Source organism: Chamaea fasciata, unplaced genomic scaffold (assembly GCF_029207755.1).
Source record: "Chamaea fasciata isolate MVZ Bird 193981 ecotype frontalis unplaced genomic scaffold, bChaFas1.0.hap1 SCAF_271, whole genome shotgun sequence".
Lineage (NCBI taxonomy): Eukaryota > Metazoa > Chordata > Aves > Passeriformes > Sylviidae > Chamaea > Chamaea fasciata.
This window is the reverse complement of record NW_027094356.1, coordinates 73,767-85,950: the sequence shown is the minus strand read 5'-3', so window position 1 is coordinate 85,950 and position 12,184 is coordinate 73,767. Positions and strand designations below refer to the sequence as shown.

General features: G+C 57.2%; 1 protein-coding gene across 1 annotated transcript; it reads left to right on the top strand.

Annotated features, from left to right (window-relative positions):
* The first annotated feature begins 2,346 nt into the window (after window positions 1-2,346).
* LOC136305081 (serine/threonine-protein kinase pim-1-like) lies at window positions 2,347-4,404 on the top strand. Its single transcript, XM_066208491.1, has 6 exons — window positions 2,347-2,530; window positions 2,615-2,943; window positions 3,061-3,111; window positions 3,291-3,657; window positions 3,875-4,051; window positions 4,298-4,404. The coding sequence occupies exons 1-6, from the start codon at window positions 2,347-2,349 to the stop codon at window positions 4,402-4,404; spliced, it is 1,215 nt and encodes a 404-aa protein (XP_066064588.1).
* Window positions 4,405-12,184: the final 7,780 nt, after the last annotated feature.

Sequence of the window (12,184 nt, the reverse complement as noted above, 5' to 3'; positions counted from 1 at the left end):
AAGATGGGAAATCCTGTTAGTGGTGGGTTTGGTGTGGTTTGGAGCTGGGGAAGGCTCTCATCCCCTCCCGGAGATGCCCCAAGCCCGCTCTGCTGCCACGTCTGCACTCGCGGCCCCTCACGGCTGCCCTGCCCTGGGGACACGGTGGGACCCCGCTGTGCCGGGGCTGAGGCTCCTCACGGCCCCTCAAACCCCTCCTGGCTACACAGAACCTCTCCTGGCCCCCGACAGCCCTTCATGGCCCTTCATTGCCCCTCCCGGCCCCTCAGGGCCCCTCCCGGCCCCAGGCGTGGAGCTCCTCCCGAAGGAGAAGGGGCCGGACCCTGCTGGTTCTCCTTTTATTTCGGTCGTTTCGCAGCCATGAGGAAAGAAAGGCTGAAATGGAGCCTTTGCCCAGCGGTTCCCTCCGGGTCAATTGCGGCCGAAGCTCCGTGCCGGCGCTGGCCCCAGCACCAGCATCCCCGCAGCCCCGCCGGCCTTTGCTGTCCCCCCGTGTCCATTCCCTGTCCCCGAGGCCCGCCCGGCTCTGGCAGCAGCAGGAGCCGCAGCGCAGCGGGCGCCGGCCCGGCCCGGCCGGGGCTCCCGGGCAGGAGCATCAGCAGCGCCGGCCCCTTCCCACCTGCTCCTGCCTCGCCTTCCAAGGCCTTTGTCCGGCTCCACTGCGGACCGGAGCAACGCTCACCCGCCAACAGCCCAGACTGCTCAGGGCCCGCCTGTGCTGCCCCGACCCAGCCTCCAGAGAAAGGAAGGGTCGGCTTCCAGCGCTGTTTTCAGCACTGTTTCACTCAGCCTGAGGTGACGGCAGGAGGCTGCTGCTGCCTTTGCCTTGGCAATTGGAGATGGCGGCTGCTGCTGCACCCCTCTGGCTGCCGACTGGATTTTATCAGGACAACTGCAATTGCCTTTTTCCATCCTTGCTACCCGCTGTGCTTTTGTGACAGTGAACTCAGTCTTTCTGGTGCAGGCACCGTGCAAAGAAGAGATTGAAATGCTCCCAAGTCCCCGGGCACTAAGTCGAGGGGAATGAAAGCCACACAGGCCACATTTGCAGCGCTCCAACACAGCCCTGCTGCTGGTGCTGCTGAAATAGAATCAACTTAGAGAGGCCATCACAAAAATTGCCGCTGGGGTGTCAAACAAAATGCAAAAATGCACCCGGAGAAAGAAAAACCAGAACTTCTTGACTCACTTCATTGCTTCCTCCGAGCAGCAGAAAAGGGAGATGCCCAGAGGTATTTCCAGCTGCTGCTGATCCCAGCTGGAGCTCTCTGCAGAGTCCCAGCAGGAACCTGAGCCCAGCCCGGGGAGCTCACACAGTGTCAGGGAGATTCTGTCTCTGGATTCAGTCAGGGTTGCATTTCCCAACAAGTGCTGGTGCCACCTCCTGTTTTCTTGGATTAAAACAGTAACAAGGAAAACCTTACCAATGGCACAACTCCCCAGTCCACAAGGAAAAAAGAAAGGACAAATCGTAAAGTTTTCCAAACATTTGTCCTGCTTTGCTGCAAAAGTCGTGCTGCACTCAGTATGGAAATCCAGGAGAAGCTGCAGTTGGTGGCACATCTTGTGCCAGCAGCTCGACCTCGTTCTCCACGAAAGGTTCTTGAAAAGAGTAGCTGGGACTGTGGTGAAGGTTGCTGGAAAACTGCAACAGCTTTCCAGAAGTGAAATGAAAATGCAAGAAATAAACCAAGAGGTTTTCCTCTATTTATTTCTATGCTTCCCTTTTCCGTGTTGCACTACTTCTCCGTGCCATTAATCCCAAATGGATCTCACCTCTCAGATCAATGACTTAGTGAGTTTTAGACCCTCGAAAATACCATGGGCCGTACACAGAGTTTGCCTTCCCCTGTTTTTGCTGCAAAGTAACGCTGGAGACATAAGCGTCGTGCTTGGGTCGGGCACGAATCCTACAACCAGGGAATGTGTCCTGACAGTGTCTGACCCTCAGCAGGGACAATGCACAGCAGCGACCGAGGGAATTCCTCTGCCACGGCGCAGGAGTCAGGCCTCTGGATCTGGGCTCAGCACGGCCAAGTTGCCGTGTTTGGAGCGGCTCGCGGGCTGCCCCCGGGGAGCGCGGGGCTGGAGCGTGGAACGGACACGCGGACAAACGGCCCCAGGGCTCCAGTTGCAGCGGCGGCAGCGGCAGCAGCAGCGGCAGCAGCGAGTCTACGGCGTCTACGACCCGTCCCCGTCCCTCTCTTGTTCCTCCTCTCCCTCTCCCACTGTCCCACACTCTGTCTCGCTGTCCCGCAGCCTCTCCCGGTGTCCCTTTCCCGACCCCCCCGGCCCCTCTCGGCGTCCCCGTCCCGGCCTCTCCCTCTCCCCCCGCAGGGCTGGGCCATGCCCCGGGCCCGCCCCCGGCCCCGGGCGTCCCGCCGCGGTCTGGGCTCCGCCCGGCTCTGGCGGTGCTGGCTGTGGCGGTGCTGGGCGGGCATCAGTGCCTGGGGCCAGGGCGGCATCGCTGCGCTTTGGCTGCGCCTGTCCCGACCCCGGCCCCGGCCTCGGCCCCGGCCCCGGCCCCGATCCCGGCCCCGACCCCGAACCCAACCCCCGCCCCGGCCCCGGCCCCGGCCCCGACCCCGACCCCCGCCCCGGCCCCGGCCCCGGCCCCGGCTCCTCCCGGGCCCCGCGGACACACGCGGCGCGGCCGCTCCCGCCGCCTCCGCCGCGGCTTGCCCGGCCCGAGCTCCGCCGCTCGGCAGCGCAGCCGCCGGCCTCGAGCCGCCGGGGCCCGGGGCGGGTGGGGATGCCCGGCCCGGGGCGCTCGGGGGGCGCTCGGGGGCCGTGTCTGGCCCCGGGCCGAGCGCTGAGGGCCGCGTGTCGCCCGCAGGGGAGGCGCGGGAAGCCCTGCAGGACCGGTACCGGCTGGGTTCGCTGCTGGGGCGCGGAGGCTTCGGCAGCGTCTACTCGGGGACGCGGCTCTCGGACGGCGCCCCGGTGAGCGGCGGGGCTGGCGGCGGGCGGAGGAGGAGGAGGGCGGAGGAGGAGGAGGAGAAGATCGGGGCGCGGCGGGGCAGGCGGCGAGCTGAGCCCGCTGCTGGCCTTTGCTCGCAGGTGGCCATCAAATGCGTGCCCCGGGCCCGCGTCCAGCACTGGGGCGAGCTGGTGAGTGAGCGGGGCCGGCGGGAGAAGCTGGGGCCCGGCAGGGGAAGAGCCGGCGGGAGCCCTGCAGGGAGAGCGGGCGTGGGCTGAGCGGGGGGCCCAGAGCATCCGGGGCTGGGTGAGGGGTTCCCGAGCCCTGGCACAGCCTCAGCCCCACTGACGGCATCGTGGTCCTTCGGCAGCCCAACGGCGCCCGTGCGCCCCTGGAAATCGTGCTGCTGGACAGGCTGTCCTCTGGATGTGGTGGCATCATTCAGCTGCTGGAGTGGGTTGAGCTCCCCAACAGCTTCCTGTTGGTGCTGGAGCGTCCGGAGCGGTGCCAGGACCTCTCGGGTTTCCTGGCGGAGCGGAGGTTCCTGCCGGAGGAGGAGGCGCGGGGGCTGTTCCGCCAGGTGCTGGCGGCCGTGCGGCACTGCACCAGCTGCGGGGTCCTGCACCGCGACATCAAGCCCGAGAACATCCTGCTCGACCTGGCCACCGGGCAGCTCAAACTGATCGACTTTGGCTGCGGCGCCTTCCTCCAAGACACAGCCTACAGGCAATTTGCAGGTGAGCCCTCTCAGGGGATGTTCCTGGGCATCTCACGGCCCAGCCTGGCTGTAGCACCGCGGCTTCCCCCTCTCGCTGCTAGGAGCAGCGTTATTTCTTGAGCCAAGTTGCTTTTGGGTGGGGGCGGGAGGGGGCCAGCCCCCACACGCCCAGGGATGCCGGGGCGAGGCTTTAGGAGTTGCAGCATCCCCTGATGAACTCCGTCTGTGTTCCATAGGAACCCTGCCCTACAGCCCACCAGAGTGGATCCACCACCAACACTACCACGGCGAGGCAGCGACCATCTGGTCCCTGGGCCTCCTGCTGTACCACCTGGTCATGGGGAAGCACCCGTTCAGGAGGGGCCAGCAGTTCATCTGGGGGCGCATCTTGTTCCCACGATGGCTCTCTCAAGGTGGGTCCTCATCTCTGGGCACAGGGGAATCCCGGTGCTGGGAGACAGCAGCAGGCTGATGAGCACCCTGCTCTGGCAGCTGCTGAGGAGGTGGCACATGTCCTGCTCTCCTCCAAACAGAGAATCCATGGGGAAGTTTAGGCACAGCTCTGGGCACACCCAGCATGGCCTGGGCACGGGAATGGAGGGGCAAAGCAGACGGGATCCTTCTCCAACTGACTGCTGGTTTCTGGTTTCTCTCTTCAGAGTGCCAAAATGTTATCAGGAGGTGTTTGTCCATGCAACCCTTGGACAGGCCATCCTTAGAAGACCTCTTCAATGATCCTTGGCTGCAGGGTGTTCATCGTCCCTAGAAGATGGGAGAGGTCCATGTGCACAGTTTGATCCAAAGACCTGACAGGTAAGAGCTCCACACATCTCATGGCAATCAGTGCTAAAGAAAACCAGAGTGTTTTTGTCCTGCCTGTAGCTCTGAGCAGGGATGACCAGATGGGAACATCTGTGCTGGGGCGGAGCTGGAGACCTGGTGTAGCAAGCACTGGTGGCCACCATCCACCCTAGTTATGCTTGTCCTGGTTCGTTGGTGGCTGGGGCCCTGGGCAGAGCACTGACAGCCTGGTCTGGCCCCCAGGGAAGGAGGAGCCCCTGGAGAAGCTGTATCAGGTGGGGCTGCTGCTGGAGACACCAAGGACAACCCCAAGGATGCCAAGCTCTTCCTCGACCTGGCCACCGGCAGCTGAGGATGATCGACTTGGATTCTGGCACCTTCTTCAGACACGCTCCCTGGGGCCCAATTTGCAGGTGAGTCCACAGCTGGGGGGATGCTCCCAGATGTGGGCATGGCACGGCCTGGCCGGGCACCAAAGGTTCCTCCCTTTGCTGGGGCAGACGCCACAGATTCTTCACTCGGCCGTCAAGCTGCCTTTTGGCTCTGCGCAGCTGCTGAGGGCTGGATGTGCCGTGGCTGGCTGCAGGCTGGGCACGTGTCCTGCCCTCCTGCTCTGCCCCCAAAGGCAGCAGTGATGGGCAGCTTTGGGCCCAGCTCTGAGCACGGCCAGCGTGGCCTGGGCACTGCGGGCGGTCGGGACGAGGGGACAGGAGCCTTCGGCTGACGGGCAGTTTCTGGTTTCTCTCCTTCCAGCCGGGCTCTGCCGGTGCTGAGGCTGCTCTGGGCTCTGCCAGGGCTCTGCTGGGCTCAGCCCCAGGCACGGCTGGGCCGGCTCTGCCCTCACATTGCTCTGACAGCTTTGCATCAGACGAGCCCATTCTGAGCCCACCGAGTGAGCTTTCTGCTTTTGCAGGTGAGTGAGACTCTCCTGCAGGCCAAGAGATTGCAGTGAGGGATCCACATCCAATTGGCAAGAACCCAAGCACTCCACAGTTCCAGCTGAACGCCTGGATCTCCACAGGATGTTTTGTCTGTCCCGCTCTTCATTCCTTTTTTGGCTGAAATCGTGCAAGTGCCCTTTCTTCCTCCTCCAGAAGTGCCACAAGTGAGCAAAACCTGGCGAGTGGACGGCGTTCCTAAGGCAGTGCAGTCTGGAGCGGATGGATGAAGAATTGCCCTTCTGCACTTCCCAAGCAGAGCAAAAAGCTGTAAGTGGGACTTTGCGTCTTTAAGAAACCCCTGACAATTTCAAAGGGAATGTGCAGCTCATTCACAGGGTGAGAAGGAAGGTCGTCTTGTAAAGGATTTGGGGTTTGGCAAAGTTTAGATTCCCAGTCCTGCATGGAGCTGGCAGGGCACAAAGCAATTTCCTATTGCTTCAATCACAATTTAAAATAATACTGGAAACAAACCACAAAATCTTTTTTAAAAGGCTGCTGAGGTCAGTAGGATGGATCCATGCCATCAGCACATTTATGGAGTAAATAACGGAGATCTCATTTGAAAAAGTTCAGTTATCTCTTTATCCAAAGCTATAAAGTATTTTTACTACGCTGCACTTGGGTTTTGTTTTTATCTTCCACTTTTTTTTCTGTGTTGTTTTTAATTTTCTTTTTTTTTTTTTTTCTTAATAGAAAACTTGTCCTAGGGAAGGAATGTCCTTTGCTGCTGGTTCCCGTGTGGAGCAGCTCCCCAGGCAGAGCCCGGCAGCTCCTGGCCCTGCAGGGCTGAGGCTTTTCCCCGTTGCTGGGCACAGACTGATGGAGCAGCACTGCTGAACACGGGGACACGCAGAGGGAGCAGGAGCAGCTGCCTGTGTCCAGCTGCAGCTCCAAGGCCCAAACTCTGAGCAGACAGGGCTGGAAGAGACTGGCAGGCTCCCTGTTTGCTGTGCTGCCCCACTTGTGCCCGGCCCAGCTCTGCGGGAGGCAGAGGGAGAACAAGGGGCAGCTCCGGCCAGCCCCCAGCACAGGAACACCTCCGGCCCCGGGCCCTGGGGCACTGTCAGCACCCGCTGCTCCGGCCACGGCTTCTGCTGGCCCTGACGGCGACAACCAAACTGTGCCTGATCCCCAGGGAGCAGCAGCAGGGCCTGGATCCGATCCCTCAGTCTGGGGCAGGGCTGGACAAACGACCCCCACAGCAGCAGCAGCAACAGCAGCACATGGAGCTGGCTTTGAGCACAGCCCCCGCCACTGTTCCCTCCCGTGGGCAGTGGTGTCACAGCAGCCTGAGGCACCCGGGTGCCCTCAGGGCCCGCAGGGACTTGAGATGGCAGCCCTGGGCTCCTGGGGGTTGTGCAAGGAACAGAGGTGAGGACTCCCTCTCCACGTGGAGCTTCCAGATGGAAAAGGCTGCTGTGAGCAGGCAGCTGCAAGGGCAGAGGAAGGAGGGTCTCGACCCCTGGATCTGTGCCACTTCCACAGTCCTGGGCAGCAGCCACCGAGCCCCGGGGGAACAGAGGGCACAGCAAGAGGGGCAAAAGCAGGCAAGGTCAGAGACTGGAGAGAGCCAGACCTGGGAGCAGGAACAGCTGCTTCATTGCACTCTTGGAGAAAGCTCTCGGCTGTTTCTAAGCGCTGAAAGGCGTGAAGGGCAGAGACGAGGGGACACCAAACAATGCTCCTGTTTGCACACCCTCCCCTCTCAGTGTCCCAGAAGGAATTGGATGAACTGTATTCTTCTCTCTGAGTCGTCTCGTTCAGCGTGAGCAGCTTAGCACCAGGAGCTGATGGAGCTGAAGCCTTAGGCCACAAGAGCTGACCAAGAGGGAACTTTTTGACCAAAGTAATGCTGCTAACATGGACCTGACTGAATCCAGCAGATAAAATCATGGAAATATAGAATCCTTTCTGTTGGGAAAGACCTGGGAGCTCATCAAGTCCCAGTGTTAAGCCAGCAGTGTCAAGCCCAGCACTAAAGCCTGAAGTGCCAAGGCCTGGACAAGAGGCCTGACTGAGGCCTGAACAAGCGGCCCTGAGCCAAAGGTGACCTCTCGATGAACCTTCCAGCCAAAGGTTATCTTTGTATCTGCTCGTTAACAAAATACGCACCGTCATTAGCGTTGTAATAGATGCATCCTCTCCTTAGTGAACCATGTATTGACCTTTCTGTATTTAGAAGCCAGACAAGGCCATGAAGTCTGACATCTGGCCTTGTTCGGGGCTGTAGGGTCAAAGGCAACTCCCCTGGTTCCTCCTTGGGCCCTGGCCAGGCTTTGGGAGAAACCCAAGAGGAGGATGCAACCAGATGTTCCTGTACTAGGAGTGCTGCTGGCAGTTTGTTTATTCAGCACTATCAAAGCTGGGCCCTCTCCCAGCCAGGCTGGAGCCTCAGCTGTGGCTGGAGGCAGCTGCAGGAATTCCCAGTGTCCGGGAGAGGCTCTGCAGTCCTTGGCTGTGACAGCTTCCCCAGCTGCTGTGTGGGTGTGGGTGATGGGAAAGGCTGAGGGTAACTGGTGATGGATCTTTCTCAATCACTGCGGGCAATCCGTGGTAGTGACGGCTGGCTGCATTGCTGAGCTGCTCCTTCTGTGCTCCTTTGCTGCTTTGAACTGTAGTAAATTTCACTGATTCCTTCAGGTGGTGTCTGTGTCCTTGGTGCTGAGCCTGCCCACTGCGAAAACAAAATTGGCATAGCTTGGCCGGATCAGCACAAAATGACACTTTTTAAATCTAAAGGTGAGGAATCAGTCCTATCTGAAATTCCTGGATGGGAAGCCCTTCCCTAGAGTTCTCTGGCTCTGGAGTGGGCTGAGGTGGGAACAGATTTTTGACAGGGGCCACTGTATTAGAGGGTGTAAAGTACCCCACACTGGCTCTGAAATGGCTCACTACTCAGCCTGAGTGGGTACCACAGTGGTCTCTTGAAAAGGAGAGACTTAGATGCCCTAAAAACCCTGGTACAGGAACAACTGGCTCAAGGACACATAGAGCCATCTATGAGCCCTTGGAACACCCCAGTATTTGTTATAAAAAAGAAATCTGCTAAGTGGAGGTTACTCCATGACCTGAGAAAAACCAATTCCATGATGGAGAGAATGGGCACATTGCAGCCTGGTGTGCCATCGATGTCCCACAGTGCTGCCTGCCTCCTGGGACATCCTGATTGTGGACTTAAAGGGCTGTTTTTTCACTCTTCCATTACCCCCAGATGATACCCCAAAGTTTGCCTTGACCGTGCCTTCTATTAATAACACTGCACCAGTGCAACGTTACCAATGGAAAGAACTTTCCCAAGGCGTGGGAAACAGCCCCACGATGTGTCAGTGGGGTGTTGCTCAGGTACTCTGATCAGTGAGAGAACAGTTTCCAAGGGCATACTGTTACCATGGCCTGGATGACATTTTGATTGCAACCCAAACCAGAAAAGAACCCTCATTGATTCAGCCAAGCCTGTTGCAAGCGTTCAAACCACTTGGGCTGCAAGTAGCACCAGAGAAAGTGCAGCAGCAACCACCCTGGAAATATTTGGGACTCAAAATAATGAACCAGACCATACAGCCACAAACAATTCCGTTTCCAACCAAAATTCTAACTCTAAACGATGCACAAAAACTCTTGGGTACCATCAACTGGGTCAGACCTTACCTAGGACTGACTGACTCTCAACTAGCACCTTTATTTGACCTCCTAAAGGGTGACTCTGAATTAACTTCCCCCAGAAAATTAATCCTAGAGGCAAAAGCTGCTGTTGAAACAGCAGAGCAAGCTATCACCAACAGACAAGTCCACCGGATATGCCCAGAGGTGTGGATCACTGTGTTTATTCTCATTGTTAGTTTTCATCCTACTGGTGTTATTGGGCAGTGGAATCCACGCTGGCCTGATACTTTGCACATTCCAGAATGAATGCTTCCACCTCATCAAGCAAAAAAGACGGCACCCACTGTCTTTGAACTAACTGCACAGTTAATTATCAAATGTTGTCGCAGGTGTTTACAGTTGAATGCTACGGATGCTTCAAAAGTTGTCTTGTCTCTGTGACACAAGAGCAATTCTAATGGTGTTTTGCTAACAGTACAGCCTTGCAAAGTGCTTTGCAAGGACACTGGAACGCTTTGGGCACCTGCCCGACGTGTCTGTCCTACCTTACGTCCTGTCCAAGACCACCAGCAGCATTCTCCTGGTGGCCCCTCCACAGACGGTGTGGAGCCGTGTGTGGAACAGTGCTGGAAACAGCTTGTTCACCGACCTCGTGGAGAGCTGGGACTCTTAGAGTGACGGTGCATTTAAGGATTCTGTTTGTTTACAAACTGGTTTTCTGTTTACAGAGTGGTTTTTTCTGTTTACAAATTGTTTTTCTGTTAATTGTTAATCTTGTTAATTCTGTTAATTGGTTTTTCTCAGGGTTTTAAAAGTTGAACGTTTTCTTGTTTTAGTGTTAAGTTGTAGTTTGGAACCATAAGCAGTTAACCTGTAACACGCCAGCCCGGAAGATTGTGATCTCGCCTGACAGCTCCTGGGAGTGAGTGCTGCAGCTCCAGTGGTACATGGGACACATCACTGGCTGAGCAGAATTAAGTTTGTCAAAACCTCCTTCAAATTAAACCCATGCTGTCTTGTGTTACCCTGTCTGCAAAAGGGCCCTTGCAAATGGGATAACGGAAAACAATCTGCATTTTAATAAAAGCAAAGGCAGGAGATGTAGCAGGGTCCAGCTGGTTCACAGCTGGGCATAACGAGTCTGATCATAACAGACCCAACTGGGCTGACCTGGCTTGTTCTAGAAGTCCCCGGGGGAACAAAGAGCTCAGCCAAGCCCAGCCAAGCCCTGGCTGCAGACACACCCCTGGCCAGAGATGTGGGCAGTGCAGAGATTCCCAACCAGTTGGCTTTCCAAGCCTGGGAAATTCAAACTCACCATAAAAGGGAGCTTGGAACAATAAATTGTGGCTGTTGGTCAGAACTCAACAAGATACTGTGTGGTGTGTCTGTCTCCAACCCACCAGCCTCGTGTTACACTATGTCTAAATCTATGTTTCTATCTATATCTCTATCTTTATATGTGAAACAATAATAATAATGTGCAGTAATGCTGACAATACTGATTTGCCACCTTTGGCTGCTCAGGGATGTGACACTAAATACCCTACAGAAAAGCATTGGCCACGACTCAAATGTCAGTGCTAAACTTTGTGAGACTGCTTGCAAGGAATAAAGGAGGAAGGGATGAAATTGGCGATTTTTATGCGGTTTGCTGATACTGTGGTGTGGAATGCTTTGTCTGTTACTGTGAAAATACAGTGATTTGGACTGCTGGTGTTTTCATGTACCAGACTATTCACAAGCTGCAGGATCATCAAACAGACAAAGGGGCAGTTGAAAGAGCAGGTGAAAAAATGAGGAGATGGGAACCTGTCCTGATGGAGAACCCATCCCACAGATGTTCTCCATACCCTTAACAATGGACCCAGTGGGGAAATGGAAACCCCTGGATGTGCACAGCTGCGCCCAGTTTGCGAATACAACCGTGCACAGTGAGACTTTGACTTCTGGGGAAATTGTTCTGGGTGTGATGGCCCCTGACAGGGCCACCCCAGAGGCTGCAGGGCTGGACCTTCATGCATTAGAATTAATTAGGACAAATCAGAAGCAAATGAGAGTTATCAATACAGGAATAGGAACTCAGATTTCTCCAGGACACTGGAGGTTTGAGAACTGCTCACTGGAGCTTGGCCTTGAAAAGCATTGATGTCATGGGAGAAGGAATTGATGCAGATTGTCAAGGAGAAATCAAAGTCATCCTTTGAAACAATAGTGAACAGAGTGGATTATTTAAGCCTATGGCGTGGCAGCAATTACTGATATTGCAGTTTGAAAAACAGTTGTGAAGAGAGGAGATCCACAGTGTCACTGCGGTCCCCTGGCTCCACAAGGCCCTGCAGGCTCCCAGGGCACCTTTGGTTCTATGGGGCCCGCAGGGTTTAGCTGGCGGGCAGGGTCAGCACCAAAGAGACACGCACCAACTTAAGGAAGCCCAACCCCACCGCGGGGGGACCCGCCTCCCGCCGGGGCTCTGCCGGCACCGCCACCGGGACCCCCAAAAACACCTCCCGGGGACCCCCCATGTCCCCTTGAGGGGCATCTGCGCCTCAGCTCTGGAGCCCTGCCAGATCCAAACATCAAGCTGCCCGGCCCCGACAGAAAAAAGCCCCGGGAGCCATAAATATATTTTATGTGAGCTCCAAACATCCCTCCCCACTTCAAAAAAACCGCCCAGGATATTTGGGGCGCGCTCCCCCTCCCCGGTCACCCGCAGGATACGGGGGCGATGGTCCCGGGGCGAAGGAGCTGCAGATCCAGAGAGCAGTGAAGTCACGCAGTGCCTCCTCTGCCGGCTCCAGCTCCTCCATCCCTCCTCTTCCTCCTTCTCTGTCCCTCCTCCTCCTCCTCCTCCTCCGTCCGTGCGGCCGCGGGCCGGGAGCTCTCGGGTGAGCGGGGTCGGGCCGGGACACGGTGGGAAAGGGGTGGGTCACCCCCAAACCGAGCTGGGGGCAGCGGAGGTTTGGGGGAACAATGGGAAAGGGGTGAGGGGGGGGATAGGGGGAGGTGGGACAGCGGGAAGGGAGTTCCCAGTAGGGGTCCCCCAGTAAACCCCAGGACTCCCAAGCCCTGTCCCAGCGCCCACAGTTCCCTCCACAGCCCCGGCTGAGTGGGGGGCTCAGCCCAGGACCCGTCATTGTCTGGGGCTCCCTCGAGTGCAGCAAATGGGAGAGTGCCCCCCAGGGTGGAGTTTTGGGGGTC

Bases quoted from the DNA above. Each gene is read 5' to 3' on its own strand.
- LOC136305081 (XM_066208491.1), top strand. From the start codon at position 2,347: ATGCCCCGGGCCCGCCCCCGGCCCCGGGCGTCCCGCCGCGGTCTGGGC. The intron at 2,531-2,614 runs CCCGGCCCCGAC...CCCGGCCCCGGC, and splicing joins GCCCCGGCCCCGGCCCCGAT to CCCGGCTCCTCCCGGGCCCC. The intron at 4,052-4,297 runs GTGGGTCCTCAT...TTCTCTCTTCAG, and splicing joins CCCACGATGGCTCTCTCAAG to AGTGCCAAAATGTTATCAGG.